Source organism: Hoplias malabaricus, chromosome 9, assembly GCF_029633855.1.
Source record: "Hoplias malabaricus isolate fHopMal1 chromosome 9, fHopMal1.hap1, whole genome shotgun sequence".
Lineage (NCBI taxonomy): Eukaryota > Metazoa > Chordata > Actinopteri > Characiformes > Erythrinidae > Hoplias > Hoplias malabaricus.
Window position 1 is genome coordinate 9407807 of NC_089808.1, and position 20855 is coordinate 9428661.

The 20855-nt window shown below is 38.7% G+C and overlaps 1 protein-coding gene across 3 annotated transcripts; it reads left to right on the forward strand.

The window, feature by feature from the left end:
- The first annotated feature begins 4991 nt into the window (after window positions 1–4991).
- On the forward strand, window positions 4992–18963 carry ripk1l (receptor (TNFRSF)-interacting serine-threonine kinase 1, like). 3 transcript variants are annotated; one of them, XM_066681100.1, is made up of 11 exons: window positions 4992–5037; window positions 6933–7097; window positions 8833–8986; window positions 9697–9834; window positions 11449–11686; window positions 11986–12135; window positions 12295–12371; window positions 13725–13788; window positions 14108–14695; window positions 15600–15746; window positions 16390–18963. In XM_066681100.1, the coding sequence occupies exons 2-11, from the start codon at window positions 6940–6942 to the stop codon at window positions 16683–16685; spliced, it is 2010 nt and encodes a 669-aa protein (XP_066537197.1). In that variant the 5' UTR covers window positions 4992–5037; window positions 6933–6939; the 3' UTR covers window positions 16686–18963. The 3 variants fall into 3 exon arrangements, with proteins under 3 accessions (XP_066537197.1, XP_066537195.1, XP_066537196.1); XM_066681098.1 differs by having other exon boundaries at window positions 4996–5037; window positions 6896–7097; XM_066681099.1 differs by having other exon boundaries at window positions 5020–5037; window positions 6899–7097.
- Window positions 18964–20855: the final 1892 nt, after the last annotated feature.

A 20855-nucleotide genomic window follows, 5' to 3' on the forward strand; every position in this document is an offset into this window, starting at 1 on the left:
GACAAGGCTATTTTTTACCACTGTGTGGCATCCCCCCTTCTTCTTACAACACTCAACAGACATCTGGGGACAGAGGAGACCAGTTTCTCAAGTTTAGAAATAGGAACGCTCTCCCATTCATGTCTAATACAGGCCTCTAACTGTTCAATCGTCTTGGGCCTTCTTTGTTGCACCTTCCTCTTTATGACGTGCCAAATGTTCTCTACAGGTGAAAGATCTGGACTGCAGGCTGCCATTTCAGTCCCCGGATCCTTCTCCTATGTAGCCATGATGTTGTGATTGCTGCAGAATGTGGTCTGGCGTTATCTTGTTGAAAAATGCAGGGTCTTCCCTGAAAGAGATAACGTCTAGATGGGAGCATATGTTGTTCTAGAATCTGAACATAGTTCTCTGCATTAATGGTGCCTTTCCAGACATGCCAGCTGCCCATGCCACAAGCACTCATGCAACCCCATACCATCAGTGATGCAGGCTTCTGAACGGAGCATTGATAACAACTTGGGTTATCCTTGTCCTCTCTGGTCCGGATGACATGGCGTCCCAGTGTTCCATAAAGAACTTCAAATCATGACTCATCTGACCACAGAACAGTCTTCCATTTTGCCACACTCCATTTTAAAAGACCCCTGGCCCAGTGCAAACGTCTGAGCTTGTGGAGCTTGCTTAGAAATGGCTTCCTCTTTGCACTGTAGAGTTTCAGCTGGCAACGGCGGATGGCACGGTGGATTGCGTTCACTGACAATGCTTTCTGGAAGTATTCCTGAGCCCATTCTATTATTTCCTTGACAGTGGCATTCCTGTTTGAGGTGCAGTGACGTTTAAGGGCCCGGAGAAGGCACGGTGGATGATGATAACTTAAAAGTCTTTGCTATTTTACGCTGGGTAACACCATTCTGGTATCGCTGCACTATCTTTCTGCGCAACAATGGTGGAATTGGTGATCCTCTTACCATCTTGGCTTCAGAGAGACACTGACACTCTGAGAAGCTCTTTTTATACCCAATCATGTTGTCAATTGACCTAATTAGTGTTAATTGGTCTTCCAGCTGTTTGTTTGATGCTGAAGTTCCTTTTTCCAGCCACTTATTGCTACTTGTCCCAACTTTTTTGGGATTTGTTGACACTGAAATTTTGAATCAACACATTTTTCCTTTAAAATGTTACGTTTACTCAGATTAAACTTTTGATCTGTCATCTATGTTCTATTATGAATAAAATATTGACACTTGCCATCTCCACATCATTGCATTCAGTTTTTATTCACAATTTGTTTAGTGTCCCAACTTTTTTGGAATCCGGTTTGTATCTCAACTACCATTTAAGTCATTTCCAAACATTATTAAATGGTTCCCACAACTTAAATCATTTCAACACCAAGTTGCTTCCATTCATTAAATATCTCATTACATTACTAAGTTGTTACCACCAATTACTAAATCATTCCCACACCATTCCAGACAGCAAGCATATATCGTCCCACTGGCATAAAAAGGCTGGCACACCACTGACTGTAGACCACTGCTAGTCCACCATCGGACCACTCAGATTACTGTCCTGTACAGGATATAACTCATTTTTAATCTCCTCAAACAGATTTTACACTCAGAGACTTTTATTCTGGAAAACAAACTAATACAAATATTACCAACAACTATTAATTAATTTATTAATTCATTCATTATCTGTAACCCTTATCCAGTTCAGGGTCACGGTGGGTCCAGAGCCTACCTGGAATCATTGGGCGCAAGGTGGGAACACACCCTGGAGGGGGCGCCAGTGCTTCACAGGGCAACACAGACATACACACACACACACACACACACATTCACTCACACCTACTGACACTTTTTATGTCGCCAATCCACCTACCAACGTGTGTTTTTGGACTGTGGGAGGAAACCGGAGCACCCGGAGGAAACCCACACGGACACGGGGGAGAACACACTCCTCACAGGCAGTCACCCGGAGCGGGAATCAAACCAGAGCTGTGTGACTGCAACACTACCTACTGCACCAACGTGCCACCCACCAACAACTATGAGGGATATAATAATGAGTATAAGCCTGATATAAAGTGTTTATGCTGAAAATGTTGACACTGTGCTGGATTAAATTTATTTACTAATCTTATTTATAAACGACAACAAAAAAAACTTAATGAAGGAAAAAACTGTAAATTGGACTGTGAATGGAAAAGCACTAAAATGTGGCATTTTGTCTATAATTCTGTTTAATCACCAGCGGTCCACCCAGAAAACACTGTGTAAAACACTAGTGGACCTCCAACTTTGCCCTCAGTCACCAACAGTGGTCCGCCATCTCCTTGCTATCAGGATATTTTAATAGCCATATTTTGTCATGACTAGCATGACATAGCAAATATGAAAATTAGATATTTAGTGCATGGGAATGATTTGTGTGTGTGTGACTGAGAGAGAGAGAGAGAGAGAGAGAGAGAGAGAGAGAGAGAGATGGCATTACTCATAACTGTGTCATAAATATGACTTCTGTCTTCTAATTATAGATCTTTTCATAATGTTCTGAGATGGCATATGAAAAACCGTCTCATTACCATGACTTGCTAAATTGCTCTACATATGTGGCACCAAAAAGATTCCATAAAGTATAGGAAGTATTTTTGGTAAGAAAAAAGAAAAATACAATGTAATGGAAGGCTTTGTTTGAGCTCAGCCACAAAAGCATAAATGGAGTCAGGTTCTGATATTAGCTCTGGATCACAAACCCCACTTTAACTCACACCAAAGGTTCTGAATAGCACTACATCATGCCAGAGAACACAGGTCCACAGCACCAGAGGATTTATATCTCTCTACCTGATGCTTGACGTAAGATATGGCCTTAGGCTGCTCCAGAGTTCCACAAAACACAGGCTTAATATCTGTTAATGATGGAGTAATAGGTGCAAGATTAGTCAACCAATAAAAGCTTCATAATCCAGACTTAAAGAGGATGATACAGGGCTAAATAAAAGTGTCTACTGCCTGTGAGCACCCCATTTGTTAAGTGATTCATTCTGGCAGAAGTGTGTGTAAGTTCTTGTTGTTTCCTCAGGAGCAAGTTGCTCATTTCTTGTGAAGACGGTCAAAAAAAGAAAGACATGACCAGAACACGCCAGAGATGACATTTCGAAACTTTACTTGAGAAAGAGTTGTTTTTAAAGCCTTCTCTTGACAGCACTGAATTTTCATCATTATTTTTACACTCATTTATATATAATTTTCTTATTATTATCTGCTTTAAAGTATTCCATTTGTCAATTTAAATGAGTCAATATAGCGTCTCTCAACATAGACACATATGTTCAATTGTGTACACATTGTTTGTACAAATCTCCAAAGAATTGGATGGAATTGCTATCTTATCCCAATCCATTAGAGCGTCACATAGGGCCCACCCCACGCTCTTCCTACCTTCAGCCACATCATTCTATTGTCCCAATCCTACAGTTACATCCTAAGAATGCGATGGCAAGTAGCACACAAGATCATCAGAACGAATACCAGCTAAACTCCAGCACATGCTCATGTGGCTTAATGCCATCGAATCCTCACAGCCATCTTCCCACATCTTTTATCAAGCCTTCCCAGAACAGCTGAAGCTGTTACCGCAGTAACAGTAAGTCCTATTTATACCTTATAAGGCCTCCAGCCTTTCTAGAGGTCCTATATACATTTATACATGCATACATACATATACATACATAACATCAAAACCTACAATCATCGTCCATTTAATCAGCTCCATTTGTAACATTTATCTGTAACCACATCTGATCTGTAACCACTGCAGTAAGTGATTAACAACCCCAGCATAATCACTGGATCATTCTCAGACCTACAGTCAAACTGATGTGGTGGTGGCGTGTTTGTTTGTGTTGATTAGTGAGTTAGTGTGTGGATCAGACACAGCAGTGCTGCTCAAGTTTTAAACAGTGTCTCCACTCACTGTCCACTAATAGACACACCTCATTGGTCCACCTTGTAGGTGTAAAGTCAGATAGAGTATCTCATCTGTTGCTGCACAGTTTGTGTTTTTCATCCTCTAATCTTTCACCAGTGGACACAGGACACTACTGGCTGGATATTTTTGGTTGGTGGTCTATTCTTAATCCAGAAGTGACACTGAGGGTTTAAAAAACTCGAGCAGAACTGCTGTGTCTGATCCACAAATACTAGCGCAACACACACCAACACACAACCACAACCACATTAGTGTCACTGCAGCACTGAGAATGATTCACTTCCCAAATCATTCCTGATGTGTGGGGTTCCTGGCCACTGAAGTAGAATGTGAAATGAGGATAAGGATGTATGCAGAGAAACAGCTGGATTACAGTCTGTAATTGTAGAACTACACTGTGCTCCTGTACGGTCAGTGGAGCTGATAAAACAGACAATGAGTGTAGATACAAGGTAGGTGTTGGTACAGTGTATGGAAATATTATGATTGTAACCCATTACGCTGTTTGTTCTAAATATTTGATCATGTTAGGGACCTTTCAATTGAAAATTAATAGATTAATAGTTTTCATCTTGTCAACATGTCGTGTGCCATGTTGTTTATATGCTAGAATACCATTCATGAGCAAAATGGGCAGGCCATGCCACGTCTGATCATTTCCAATTTGAAACTACAGTATTCCAAAGACAAATTACCAGTTTTAGATACCCTGTGTTTCCTACATCATAAACTTAAAGAACCAATCACATCAACTGGTGGCGCAGGCCTTTAAGCTGCAGAGATGTGCATATAGACAGGTATTGAAAGAAGTGTTACATCTAAGCTCTTTTAAGGCATTGGGGGATTACTTTCTTGGAAATAACTTCTTAACCTTCTCGTTTTGACGAACAGAGACCACAGCAGGGGGACACTAAAAGAGTATGTGCTCCGCTATTGATTAGTAGAGTCTGCTCGAATGGGAGTGTTTTACTTTCACTTACTGTCTTATATACTGCATCAAGGCTTCAAAGCCAGGAACTGACCTCTTTATCTGGGCTGGACTACGATGTAAAGAATGTGAGTGACTTGGTTTCGAATTCCTTTTTCGTGTTTTCATTTATTATTTTTTCTATAACTTTGCATTTTATTCAGATTATGTACTGATAATTGTTTCATAAAGAGACGCTTAAGATACGAGTTTGAAATTCCTTTCTTATTCAACAGCTTCTCTTTCGAATTCCCGCTCCACCTTAAATGGTTCAGCAGTTCCATTCAGGCGCAAGGTGTCAGGCTGAGCGGCCAGAGTGTAGCAGCTGCATTATTTAAGGTGGAACCGAAAATGGAAACAACAAGCGAATAAAAACGAACTTCTTACATTCTTTTAACTGGACGGGTTGTTTCAACTCTGCCATATTTAGCATCATGCGTTGTTTTACCTCTTCCTAAAGGTTAATGTCGACATTCATGGATTAAAACGGTTTTTTGTGCTGTTTTGAGCAGACTTCTCGTCTTTGCTTGTGTTTGGAATTTCCTCAAGTTGTTTCTGAAAGGTGTGCGTGCGAGCAGCGTTCACCACTTCCTCAGTGATCTGTAAAGATTACCTCGGTCCCGGCAAACACGTTCAATTTGCTGACCTCTATGTAGAAAACTGACTTTAAAGCTTTTTAACTGAGCTAAAACAGTAGCTCAAACCGTTAATTCGTTGTTACTCCTGTGTAAATATGACTCTGTCGAAACCACCGCTACCCTTATATTGACTTAACAGTTTAATGGATATATACCTCAAACCTTTCAGCACAGGAACTGAATTGTGAACTGTATTCTCCTCTTTTTAAATCTAAAATAAATCACAAACCAATAAACAAATGCTGTCATATATCCACAAAGTAATTCAAGAGTACATGTTAGAAAATGTGGTGTTGAGCAGTACCTACAACACTGCATCCTTTACTTTAGGGCTGAACCACATTTAGAAAATAGGTAAATGTTATTTTTCATTCATTCATTTATTCATTAATTCTCTGTAACCGCTTCATGCTGTTTCAGTGTCAGTGTGTCAACACCGACTGCAGGGCAGGAACACACCCTAGACAGGGTGCCAGTCCATCACAAGGCTCACACAGTCACACCTGTAATCAGTCTAAACCTGCACACTAAACCAGTGACTCACACTCACACCTCTGGGCAATTTTACACAGCCAATGGATTATGGGAGGAAACCAGAGTTCGCAGAGAAAACACATACATACACAGGGGAGAACTATTTGTTGACACTTTTTTGACTCCATAGAGAACACACCAAACGCCTAACAGACCCTAGAGCTGTATGAGAGTGACACTACATGATGCACCACTGTTCTGCTAATTCTGATGTTGTATCACTGCTGTTGTGATCATTAACAGCAGACTGCAGTTTCTATTTTTTATTAATTAAGCACTATTGTGTTCAATGTTCACACTTTAAAAATGCTGAGACAATGGCCAACAATATCAATAAAATTTGATCTTTAATTTCAGAATATACTCCTTTCCTCTTGGGATATTTTTTAGTTTAACAAGAATAAACCATACAATCCCATATCCCCCACAAATATTTCACACTAATTTGTATCACTTAGGTACAGAAGGATTATCAAATTGCACTGGAATTGCACTCTTCAGGACAAGTATCAATCAACCATCAATTATCACTCACAAATTTAAGTCCTAAGTAAAACGATATTCTCTTTTATAACAAAGTTCAGACATTGAGGATCAGAAATTAAGAACTACAACATTGAATAAAGAGTTTAATCACATTTCTTGTTTTTATTATGCAATAACAAAAGATAAATAAAAAAATAGATTGTGTATTGAACTGATAAGCATTACATGAACCAAGTGATTTCTTTCTTTTTATTTTATTATTATTATTTTTTTCCATTTGGCTGGACAGCAGGAGGACTAAGTGCCTCCTTCTGTTCTTTAATCAGTAACAGCATGGCCAACATGCCGAGCTTGGACATCATGAAGTCCTCAGACCTGATCCGGAAGCAGCGGCTGGATTACGGAGGGTTTGGGGAAGTTTATCTGTGCTATCACAAAACCCTGGGTCACGTGGTGCTGAAGACTGTGTACACAGGACCCCCTCGAAATGAGTAAGTATTGGCTAGGGGTCTCCAATCCAGAAACAGAGAAGCAGACAAACTAAACTGATACACTACTATTACTATTACAAATTAATAAGCAATGCAGGGCCAAAGCAGCAAACGTTGAGCTGAGATCTCTTTCTTTCTTGTTCCCTTCTAAGGATGTCATTATTATACCTATCTATACTAAAACATCAAGCATGTACATATGTATCTCAATAATACCTGTTACATAATGATTTAGGCCTATATAATAGAACATAGTCTTTATTCAGGGTTGTACTTGGGGCACATCTATTCACTGTTAATCTCAGATGACTGCTTCTCATATCCTCATAGTGATATTGGATGTTAGGGCCATATTGTACAGTCCTACTCAGATCTACAGTTTCTGTTATGATTAATAGGTGAATCCCAGTCGGACTGGGGTCAGCTACTGAGGTGTATGGGCTTCTAAGGATGAAACACTTGTGTCTTTATATTTTTGTACAGATTTAAATTGCTTCTCTGAGACAAATTTGGTTCAGTTCCATTCATGTCAATGAATAAATAAATAAATAAAATACAAAACGCAGATTAGAAAGATTAATAACATAGGCGTCCAGTCTGGCTGGGTGTAATGGAACATAAGCAAATAAAATAAAAGCACCTCTGTGTATTATTTGTAGTCTTCAGCATAATATAAAATGGACAAATGCCAATTATGCAATGCTTTGTTCCCAGCCAATTGAAATTACCTAAGCAAGTCTGTATAATTATATGGTAATTAAGTGATTTCAATGTTGCAGAATTGGGCCAGAACTTTGACTGGTTTCATGCCCTGGACTGAAACCTGGGACAGGGGGATTAAAGGAACAGTGCTTCCTCCTCATGCAAATCCATGGCTGAAGTGCCCCTGAGCCATTTTGTTGTACAATGACGATGAAGCACGTTTCATGTTCCACATAATTATGTGGTGTCACAGGGAATAAAGTGCTTATATGAAGTTTGGATCATGATATTTTGCAGGCAGCATCATTCAGTTAGATCACTTTGGAGGCTATACATTTTTGCAGACATTCACATGATCGTCAAAGCCTAGTCATCGCTGTTGATGATGGGTACTTTGGTGATTATATTTGGTGTTGTTATATAAGCTATAAGCACTTAATGTGAAGTCAGATATTTTCTCACAGTTATTTACTGTTGGTAGTAACAATATCCAAAGGAATGCTGGGGAAAACTAAGCCGCTTCGCAGTCTGTGCTTAGATTTATTCATGCAAACAACTTTCACAATTCAATGTCATGTGGTCAGCAACTTTAAGGGCTCGTTTAAGCCCCATATGGCTTTTGTCTGTACTTAGTTCCTTTTTTTTTTTTTTTTTTTTCTGGTTTGTCTTTGAGAGCAGTACAAGCTCAGCTGCATTGGTTTCCGCCTTGTTCCACAAACAGATAATACTTGAAATGTGTCTGCGTCATTCATGTGACAGGAGGACAAAACTACTGAACGTGACAAACAGTGAAATAACGTGATCAGCATCATAGGGCTGCATCATATATATGAAACACTGTTTTACTGTTTGGAATTTCCAGTTAAACCATGTGTTATGTCCAATTTCTCACACACAGCTTTTAATTTCCAATAAAAAGAAAATAAATAAAAAATAACCTTTGTGGCTTTAGGTTAGAGGGTTGTAACACAGAGAAACACGAGAAATATGTGATGATATACCATTAACGAAGTATTTTTATATCTGTGTGAAGGCAGAAGCCGTCTCTGCTGGAGGAGGGCAGTCTGATGAGCCGTCTGAAACATGACCGTGTGGTCAAGCTCCTGGGGGTCATCTTGGAGGACGGAGATTACTCATTGGTTATGGAGCTTATTCCTAAAGGCAACTTGCTGGCTATGCTTGAGAGGGTGAGAGGATTTCACATTTTCTATTCTATAGAGCTGAGCTGCCAGTGCTGGAGGGCCTCTGTATTGTGTAACAATGTGCTTTCCAGCATGCAGTGAGACGGTCCTCACACATACTGGGCAGATCAAGATTATGGTCCGTATTGTCTCTATAAATATACAATATACAATTTTGTTTATTTATTAAAAAATTGAACAGACCAATAGAAGTGGTTCAAAAATGGGGAAAATCTTTATTTTAATAAATAGCACTTCTGATTTAACTTCAAGTTAAAGACACCTTTTCCTTCTAAACGACACTGGTTTGCAAGACATGTGCTCCTTATGTTTTCAGAGCCATTTATAGCTACTGATTGATTGCTTTTATATTTGAGAGGATGAATTCCAGCACTGTGGCTTTACTGTGGCAGTTGGAGAACACTAACTTCCCTGATCTGTTTGTTAGTGTGGATAGAGTGATAGGGGTTGGGCAGTCAAACAAAAAGTCAAAATTGCAATGACAAATTAATCCATGGTCAAGGGCGTCCTATTCAAAAGTCGATTTTTAAACTCCTTTACCTATACATACACTACATAGAAACATGACCTTATTTTTATTCAGGTTGCTCAGTGATTGCTGAGTTCATCCTCTGCTCGCTTGCTGTTATTGCCATCTTTATTGGTTTCTTCTGTCTCTTCCTGCATTTTAAGACTGCTGTCTGTAATATTGCTAGGTTCCTGTTCCAGTATCCATCAAAGGAAGGATAATCCTTGAGCTCTTGGAAGGAATGACTTATCTTACAGATAACCTCGTCATTCACAAGGATCTGAAACCAGAAAACATCTTGGTGGATGAGCATTTTCATATAAAGGTAGTGTCTAAAATTTATTTTTTATAAAATGCATGGAAAAGTAATTGAAACATTCAGAACTTCTAATTGAGGTATTTAAATCAATTTAATTCTATGTTAATTCTGTTAATCTATCCCCCACCGTGTGTTCATGTACTGTCCATTAATATTTTATCATATTTACAGTCATTGACCTATGAGGGCAAAAAAATAAATAAATAAATCAAAACATAACTGGCTTGCGATCAAATTGCCCAGCACTACTTTGATAGATTTGATTGTTTTTGTAGTTGTGATGACTCACTATTCCTTTAACAATGAACAATTCTAACAAAACTGACATGTCATAGTAGTATGTTGTGATTCTTACTGAAAGAGAACTGAGAGAGGAAGTGTGTACCACAAGTTGTTTCAGTTGCATAAAAAAATAAAAGGTTTTTATTAATGCACAGAGATGCAACATCATGTTTATAATTTACCTAGTAATGGAACATACTTTGTGGGTTGTCCAGCACATTATAGACGAATAATAGCTTATAATCTGTTAATGTGATTAAAGAAAAAACAAGACTTGTTGGAATTTATGTATTTTATAGAAGTACTTTATGTTTACTTTGAAAAGAATATAAAACATATTGGAGGGATATGTGTAAAAGTGCCAGAAAATGGAGTAATGATTTGATAATAAATTTGATAAATGGTGATAAAGCTGAAAAGGCGTAATTAACAGATAACCGCTCCAGTTAAGAAATAAATAAAGTCACAATTGGAATAATAATTATTAATGTGTTTTTACAATATTTTAATGTAATCAACTTGGATTTGATGAGATTACTGCTGGGAGATATGGGCACAAACCAATATCACGATTAATTGTACATTTTACCATGATTACGATTAATGAATGATTGCTTTTGTATTTTTGACCCTCAGAGTTCAGTGATGAGGCTTGTACTGTAAATATGCTCCAGTATTAAAGCTAGGATATTTTTTCTAATGTGGCTTGGACCTTCTTGCTCTTTTGTTTTTTGACAGAGTTTATATTTGGTGTGTGATTGTGCTTTGTTTTTTTTTTCAGCATTTACAGTTGACATCTTTTTGTTCAGTGTCGTGTTAATTATAGTCAAAACACAACACGTCCAAACCACAGACGCTGTGTTTTTCTTTGGTACGAACTGCTCGCTTGGTCTGCTTCGGCGTTTAGGTTTGCTTCAATGTGGCAGATAGGGGCAGAATCACGTGACTACAGTTTGGTAGTGTGGTTTTAAAGGGACAGTACATGAACACACAGTGGAGACATAACAGGATAATAACAATATAAATGCAACAGGTAGTGTCACCCTCACACAGCTCCAGGGACCTGGAGGTTGTGGGTTTGATTCTCACACGCTCCGGGTGATTGTCTGTGAGGATTGTGGTGTGTTCTCCCTGTGTCTGCGTGGGTTTCCTCCGGGTGCTCCGGTTTCCTCCCACAGTCCAAAAACACACATTGGTAGATGGATTGGTGACTCAAAAGTGTCCGTAGGTGTGAGTGTGCGTGTTGCCTTGTAAAGGACTGCCGCCCCCTCCAGGGTGTATTCCCGCCTATAATATTAGAAGCCCTATTTCTGTGTCTGTGTGTATGTTTTGCTTTAGATTGCAGACCTTGGTCTGGCCACTCATTACACGTGGAGTAAGCTGACGAGAGACGAATCTCGCAGGCAGAGTCGTAAGCGTGTGAGCCGGAGGTCATCCATGCGAGCTGCTGGAACTCTGTGCTACATGGCTCCGGAGCATCTGGAGAGCATTAATGCTCGCTCCACTGAGAAATCTGATGTCTACAGCTTCGCCATAGTCGTCTGGGTCATCCTCACTGGCAGGGAGCCCTATGAGAGTGAGTGACATGTTATTCAATCTTCATATTGTCTTGTCTTGTGCTTATTGTATGTTCTTATTAATATAGCATTATGGTTACTTCCTGAGGTGGGTCTGCTCTATGGAAGACAGTGGTGTTACCCACAATACTACACTAAGCCATTATACTGAGGAACAACATGTGGAGACTTAACCTGAATTGACCCAATCTCATAAACTCATGTATCTCTTACAATACCCATTGTCCCATTTGGATCTAAAATTCGTTTTCTTGAAGGAAGTGTTGTACCTGACTCTCCTCTACACATGTTTCTCCAGATGCAAGAAGTGAAGACCAGATCTGTCAGTGCGTACGCCAGGGAAATCGCCCAGATGAGGACATCATCCCCGCTGATGCTCCTCCAGAGATCATACAACTTATGAAAGCATGCTGGGACCAAGACCCTCAAAATCGACCCTCGTTTAAAGGTGAGTGTTTGATTGTGTACTTTATCATTAAAAAAAAGTGTTGCTGTGACTCTCACATGTAAACAATAACAATAATATATAACATTAATAGCATAAATATAACTCATGATTCAAAAATCCAGTCTGTCCCATCTGCGCTGTTTCTTTCCCATTTTATAGAAAGCTATAAATCATTTCTGCCTTTCTACAAGGAGAAGCTTGAAGGGTATGTTGACAAGGACTTGCCCTGCCTCATGGTAAGAACTGTTTCACTGGTAATTTTAGCATGACTGTCTGTGAAATGTTGAAAAATATTTAGAATTCTTTTTTAAATCATCTACAGTTGTGTCATTTTAAACTTGTCTAAAGTCCGACCTAGAAGAGGCATTTTCGCTTATTTTGTTGAGACACGCAAGCGCAAGGACTGGCTCTAACCACAATCCTGGCGAGACAAGGGGTAACTTTAGCTTGGCTGAAGTGATGTCAGTTCCTATGGATTTGATTTTGCTTGAAATGTTATTGTAAAGGAAAGTAGTGAGAAGATAAACACTATGTTATGAATGCAAACTCAGCTATCTTGTGCAAAATCCCTGACTGGAAGCAGTATATACAGCTTGTATATGTATATACAATACATACTTTGTGTCTGATGGGCCCAGTATTGAAAATTGTTGTGAAGAGAGGATGAAGCCGAGATTTTGTATGTTTTTGCTAGTGGATTTAAGCCATTCCACCTTAAAAAGGCAGTTATATTACGGAACTGACACACAATCAATAAAACTAGGACTGTCAAGACTTAAAGGCCCTAATATGGTGCACATGTCCAAATACCATTCAAATGTACTGCATTCACTAAACCAGATGCTTTATTTATTATTAAAAATAGACAAAAGCATTTTACTAGTAGACTGCCATTTTTGTTCTCTCTCTTTTGCATTCAAAGCTGTTACATTAAATAAATTATTGTGATCCATTACGTCAAGAAAACCTTCATGGTCTTAGAACACACTTTTAAATAAAATGAGCAAAGAATACACTGATGCTACAAAATGTGCAGGTGTTATGGATTTGTCCAAATCCTGTTGAATGCTTGAACATGGATTCACATTCCAATTCTACAAACACTAAAACAACCACACAAAACCTTTATAGCTACTACAACTCTGCCCTACATTCAACAACATTACATCATAATGATGAAATGAAATGTGAAACAGGTCTACACTGCTGAAAAGTGTTCTGATTGGCAAAAATATCCATGTGATCCTCCTCAGAATTCTGGGAACTGTAGTCCTCTGCCAATACAAATTCCATTGAAACAACATAAAGCAGAGCGTTGGTGGATTGAATCCACTAAATTCACACTACACAATTGTCAACACTGAATAAACCAAAATCACATTAAAATAGAGGGCTAAAATATGGAAAAGATCCTGTAGTGTAACCCTGGCTTAAAATTATCTTAAACATGGCCGCCTCCAAATGTTGAAATAAAAATGCACCACAATTGTAGTGTGTTGCAAGTAATACATTAATTTAACAGTTATATGTATGTCTGGTAGATATAATTATATAGTCTTGTAATATTTTTCATTTTTATGTGTATGCAGGATTTGTACGAAGGCCCTGCAGAGCTTGTAGAGAAGATGAAGTCCATAACAACAGAGGATCCAGGTGCTCAGACTTCTAATTAATGTTATTCACAGTTTTTATTTTCCAATATTCCAGAACTCTTTGCCACCTACAGTTAGTTTATCACCATTTTTAACCCACAACAGCTCAGTACATATCTGTTTACTTTAGCCTTGTTTTATTGTGGCTTTTATACATTTTTGTATATTTAGATTTTCTTTTACACTTGTGTGTATATGTAAATATTTGTGAGGTTTTGTTCTGCTTGTGTGTTTTCAAATTTCCAAGTGCACTGAGCATTTCAAATGTGCTTTAAAACCGTTATTATTATTTTTTTTATCACTATATCCCCATGTCTCAGGACTGGAACCCCCATCTTATCAGCCTCACTCTGGAGACTCTCCCACCCCTCTGCGGAGTTCAGAACTTGGTCCGGTGGAGGCCAGCATTGAGGACATGAGCTTAATGCACTCAGGAGGAAACCTACAAGTGGATGCAGCTCCACTTAGCCCCGACAACCTGGAGCAGAAACTGGCGCAGGAGCTCAACTACCACAAATGTGGGAGCTACAGCCAAGTATATCCTCCTGACCTCACCCCTTACAGTAACTCCTTCCCACCCTTACAACCAGCAGTCAATAGCAGGTTGCATGGAGACCTTCCACAGCAAGTCTCCTCTGTGCAGTCCTGGACCAAACCCGGCACTTACCCCAGTGCTGTGGAGGAACCGTTTGCAGGGTCTGGTCAATTTGAGGCTCAGAAAAGGCCAGAATTTGAGAGACAGATATCTGGTCAATATCTCCCGCTGCATCAGCATCAGCCTCTACTATATGACCGAATGCAGTCTTGGCCTGGAGGGGCGCCTTTCCCTACATCCGAATCCCACCCTCCAGAATCTAACACTGGATTACATTTGAGCACTCCTGTGATATGCCCCCAGCCAGAAACAGGTAACTGACTTGCATATGCAAATGTGTTTAAGCGTATCAGACAGCATTTTTTTTCTTACTTTTGTAAGTGAACACACACAAGTTAACACACTTATACAGAGTTGACCATGTTAGTAAAAATTTAAGTGTTTCATTACATTAGTGCCATGTGCAGAGAATGTAATCTATCAAAACCTGTAAACAACAAAAAAAAAAACGAATAAGCGAAAACTACAAGAATCAGAACACATGTCTAAGTATAATATTTTCAGAATCATTTAAGAATCACAGAGAGAATCGTGTTCATTCATTCATCCATTATCTGTAAGCGCTTATCCAGTTCAGGGTCGCGGTGGGTCCAGAGCCTACCTGGAATCATTGGGCGCAAGGCGGGAATACACCCTGGAGGGGGCGCCAGTCCTTCACAGGGCAACACAGACACACACACACACACACATTCACTCACATCTACGGACACTTTTGAGTCGCCAATCCACCTACCAACGTGTGTTTTTGGACCATGGGAGGAAACCGGAGCACCCGGAGGAAACCCACGCGGACACAGAGAGAACACACCACACTCCTCACAGACAGTCCAAAAGTACACGTGAGTTTTGGTTTAGACAATTTGCAGATTGCGATTTCAATGTTAGCGATCGTGAACATTAATTAATGAATTAATTATATAATAATAATAAACCTATTTAAGTATTAGGTGTATGAATAAAAGTGATTTTCCTATGGGTTATTATTAACTGTGTTGTACCACTGGGGAATTTCTTCCCCCAGCCAGAATTTGATTGTAAAATGGTGTGACATAATATGCATTACGTATATATATATATATATAACATTTGACCTAAAAATGTGGGGTTTGTTTCTATCACACTGTTCTTTCACACTGTCTTACTGTGTGTTTCTTTAGGGCCATCACTGTACATCACTCAAGCCAGTGGGATCCAAATTGGGAACAACAACACTATGAATATCCGTAACCCTGACAGCGGTTCTCTCAGCTCACTGTGCACTTCCATGTCCTTCAGCAGGTATCAGGAGCTGCTGACGAAGTATGGTATGTTTTTTTTTGCATAGTGCTGACTTGTTCTTGCCATTAAAACATATTTTGAACATTCACTTCATGTCAATTCACATGTTGTTGCTGTCCAAAGAAAAACATGCATCTCCGTTTTTTTTAACTATATCATTTGAACACAGCAGCTTTCCTTCACATTGTGTCAACATTTTATGATGAATGGACCAATAGAAATGCCTCAGTTATTTGAATTAACTTTGTCTTCTCCTTTTTTTCCTTCTTCTGTAAATTTAGCATTTTGACGATACATATTTTCTTTGGAGAATAATGATGTATTAAATCTTCCAGGAATCTCTGAGCAGGACCAGTGAAATGGGAAAATAGTAACTTAATTCCTGACCCTCTAGTGTCCTGCTTTTGGCTGTAAATGCAGTCTTAAATTGTACAGAAATATTTATATTTTAAAATTTCCTGCACTCTTGTCCATTTGAGGTTCAAAGACCATATAAGTGCACTGTGTAGTTCTAGAATTGCAGACTGTAGTCAAAATGTTACTGTATATATGTTTATAGACCATAGACCATGTTTTTTCAATAGACCCACAGTTCTTCACTGTGCCAGAATATTTGGCAAACCTACTTATGTGCACTTTGATCTGAATCTCTGTGTTGACTGTGTTTAGAGGACCACGCTGTAACCGAGGAGCATCTGGATCTGGTTCGGGAGAACATGGGAGGGAAGTGGAAGGCCTGTGCGAGGAAGCTGGGTCTGACTGAGGTGGAGATGGACACCATTGAGCATGATTATGCCCGAGACGGCCTGGCTGAGAAGGTCCACCAGATGCTGGAGCGCTGGAAGATGAAGGAAGGCCTTCACGGTTGTACTGTAGGTAAACTCTGCCGAGGGCTGGAGAAATGTGTCAGAAGTGAAGTGCTCCTCAGTATACTGCGCAAATCTCAGGATAGCACAGTTCCTTAAAACACAACTGCTGAGGACATGCTCTGTTAGTGCCTTATGGTTAATCAGTTACATATGCAATAGGGGACTATGGGGAATACAAGGTAATTTCTGGAAATATATGGGGTGAACATTTGTAAATTAACAAATGAGCTGAACAAAATGGAAATCTAAATAAAAATGAAATGCAATGATGTGCAAATGATCCAAATCCGTATTTCATTGAAAATAATACAAAGACAACATTTCAAATGTGAAAAAAATTTGCACATCTTTATTTTGATGCCGGCAACACAGTCCAAATTTTTGAACAAGGTCATTTTCCACTGTGATTGAATCACTTCTCTTCTTTTAAACAACACTCTGTAGACCTTTGGGAACTGAGGAGACCAGTTGCTGTAGTTTTGAAAGTGAACCATTTTCCCTTTTCTTGCCTGATATAGGATTTCAGCTGCTCAACAGCTTGGGGTCCCCATTATAGTGTCTTAAGTTTTATAACAGACTAGTTGAAATAGTTTAGCACTCAAACTGATTTAATAAGGAGCCTTACCAGAAAAAGATGTTACCTGGATAGCAGCGTGTTGCTATAAAACGTGTATATATTATTCCGCATTAACGGTGACTTCATAGATGTGCAAATCAACATAATGATGATAATGTCATGAAATTTTAAAAGGACCTATATATTTTAAAAACCAATATAATTTCAACACTTGTAATATTGTCTTTGTACTATTGTCAATTATGTGTATCAACTGTACCTTGCGAAAGTATTCGACCCCCTTGAACTTTTCAACCTTCTGCCACATTTCAGGCTTCAAACATAAAGATATACATTTTTAATTTTTTTGTGAAGAATCAACAACAACTGGGACACAATCGTGAAGTGGAATGAAATTTATTGGATGTGTCAAACTTTAACAAATAAAAAACTGAAAAGTGGGGCGTGCAATATTATTCAGCCCCTTTACTTTCAGTGTAGCAAACTTACTCCAGAAGTTCAGTGAGGATCTCTGAATGATCCAGTGTTGTCCCAAATGACTGATGATGATAAATAGAAACCACCTGTGTGTAATCAAGTCTCCGTATAAATGCACCTGCTCTGTGATAGTCTCAGGGTTCTGTTCAAAGCGCAGAGAGCATCATGAAGACCAAGGAACACACCAGGCAACACAGTAGCACTGTAGATTGTCTTTATTTAAACTTTGCACAGCATCCCAATTTTTATGGAAATACAATACATGACCAAATGTTTGATACACAAACTTTCAGTTATACAATACGTATAACTACCGTGAAACAAAATGGGATTCTCTGGATCAACTGTGCACACAAGTCAAAGGTCACCACGTTCATTGACAAGCATCAGCTAGAAAAGTATAAAAGGCCACCAACGGAGAGCTGTGGAGCAGTGGGACTGTACTCCCTGGATTGAAATAGCTCCAGCAACTAACTCTGGGTTCAGTTGGACTACTGTAAACCAACAAAGGAAAAGCTAGACCTGTGTGTGTGTGTGCGTGTGAGTGAGAGAAATGTTTTTCAATACAATAATTTTCTTTTTCTCCACACTGTATATAAATATATACACAAATCCAATCAATGTAAATGTATTTAGCTAAACTATCACTCTATTTGTGTCACTGTAAAAAGATGAGGTGAAGAGGGTGCTGAGAAATTTCAGTTCCCAAAAATCTGACATATGTGAAGTGAAAAACCCAGAAAGCTGTTCTTTGTAACTTCTATTTGCTCTGTATTCAGTGAATGAGTGCAATGTTCCTTTTTAAAACCAAATCAATTTCTTTATTTTTATACTTCAAATATATTGTATTTTTCAAACTGCATGCTGTAATTGAACAGTCCATTCATATTCCTGCTCCAGACTTTGGCACCAACACTCACCTTCAAACATCTCATTTCTGAATTCAGTTTCATGAAATCTCTGTCATTTCAGTTCTGGGCTTCATTTATACATCTTGTTTTTTCTGTTTCCAACCGTCACCATCTGGTGAATGAACACTGCATGTTTCACTGTTTCCCTGTACATATTAGGTAAGGGTTATTAAACCATAGACCATTTTTAGGGATTTTTCTTGTATTTTGATTTTGTATTTTGATTAATTTTTACACATTTTTATTATCCTATCAAAATTCTAGTACACTTTTGAGGATAATTTTTAAAAAGGTTTTTTTTTTTTTTGCATTTTCTAAAAAAAAATCAGAAATGTATTGAGTGAAAGTAAAATGCTGGGAGTTTGTATTTTTGTGCATGCTGTTAAGAGAGAAATAAATAACATGCATATGTAATGGAAAATGTTGTTTTCCTTACTTTCTGCTGACTTTTACTTCTTGTATTTCCCAGTTCCACATATTAGTAAAGTCTCCAAAAAATCACACAAGAGCACCAACCAGGGAGGGTGAAGACTAGACAATTCAAAGTGCATCTTTTCTTGAGTTAGCTAACTCAACACTTGAGTTAGCCCTGCGCCCAATGATTCCAAGTAGGCTCTGGACCCACCGCAACCCTGAACTGGATAAGCGGTTACAGATAATGAATGAATGAATGAACACTTGAGTTAGCTAGCTCAACATGCTAGGAGGAGAATGCTAACTGCCCAGACCTGAAATCCTCTAAAACATATGCAGCATACATCATTTGTAAAACCAAGTTTTGAGCATAGCATGCAGCAAGTGGCACCGGTAGTTCACACAGATGTTCAGTTGTGCACTTGTGGTCTTTATATTGGTGCACCAAATTAATCTGGAATGCTTAATTACAGTCTCTTCTGTTCATGGACTTATTACACACCTACAACAACAAATGAGTTGTATTTGGAATATTTTTTCCAAAACCATTTTTTTTCCCAATTTTCCAACACCACTATATTTCCTGTTGCTGAATTTCATCAGGACTTGCAGAGGCTCTCACAATAGCATGAATCTGCATTAACCAGGCAGCAGAGGGCGCTCTTGTAGAAAAGATCTATAAAGTTTACACTTCTGCCTAGTGGACTGAATTTTTTGTTGTAAATCAGCTCGTTTAAAACCAGAAATTTATTTTTTAAGGTTAATCAGTGCCATGGATTGCATTGGTATGCCGTTAAGTGAAGATTAAGTTCTCCAGCTCATTGGCTTCAGTTCAGCACCTTCTATCTACCATAGCCATGTGATTATTACGCATACTCTTGACACTGGTGCATTCTGGGTAAGTGGCATTGCAGTACTGAAAGTAATTTTGTTCATTTATTTTCTGTTTGTACACAGATAGACAGGACCCATTTCAGTTTCTCTGTGAGAAGACAACTTACAGGCCAAATTTAGCTTATTGTTTAAATGTAGTTCCACCTTAAATTGGAAGCTTTACAAGGTTGAAGTTGGCTTGCATTCTAACCGGTTTCTTATTTTAATAAACATTTCCATGTTATTTGTGCAACGCCACAGAGTTTGTAACACACCACCACAATGAGGTGCACTGTGCATTATCGCAAGGGGAACTGTAGTCAGCAAAGGCCTACGGCTTCATCCACCAAAGCTGAGTGGCAGCGAGTTTCTGTGGTGGTCAGGCAATTCTGGAAATGTTTGGATGTCTTTGATTTTTATATCTATCTCTCCTTTAAGCGCTGAGGTTTTAATCCCCCACAGAAGGGCAAGAACACACACTAAGCATGTGCAAAACCATTGTTTGTAGCCTTCTGGATATGCATTGCCTTTTCTGTACTTACCTACTTTATAGGTCATTTTTTCCTGCCTTAAGAAAAAAAAAGTTAGCTTTGTGTTAGCAGCACTATATTTCAATATAATCAAACGTGTAGCACGCTCTGGCTTCTTATTCAGATTTTCCATTCCACCTAAAAAGATAAGAACTGTTCTCACAGTAAAACAGATCCCTTTCTGTTTGTGTTTATTCATCTTTTAAATGTGGAATGGTATGTTTGCGTAAGAAGCCGAATGTAGCTTGCTCATGGTTAAAGTTTAACTTGTACGTTTTTATTCACCGTTTGAATTACCACAGAATCTCATTTGTAACTCGAGCTGTTTAGATTGTAGCACTTTGTCTGTAATTACTTTCATGCAGTAAGCGGTCTCCCAAATTTGCTGTCAGTTCCACCTTAAGTAATGTAACAGCAAAAGTTATTTAGTAACCCATTTATGAAGCTAGAACAACATCCACAACCTTTTCATGGTTTTCAACAA

Excerpts from the sequence above, each read along its gene's own strand:
- ripk1l (XM_066681100.1), top strand. The coding sequence starts at position 6,940 with ATGGCCAACATGCCGAGCTTGGACATCATGAAGTCCTCAGACCTGATC. Across the intron at positions 13,789-14,107 it reads CATAACAACAGAGGATCCAG|GACTGGAACCCCCATCTTAT; the intron begins GTGCTCAGACTT and ends CCCATGTCTCAG. Across the intron at positions 14,696-15,599 it reads ATGCCCCCAGCCAGAAACAG|GGCCATCACTGTACATCACT; the intron begins GTAACTGACTTG and ends GTGTTTCTTTAG.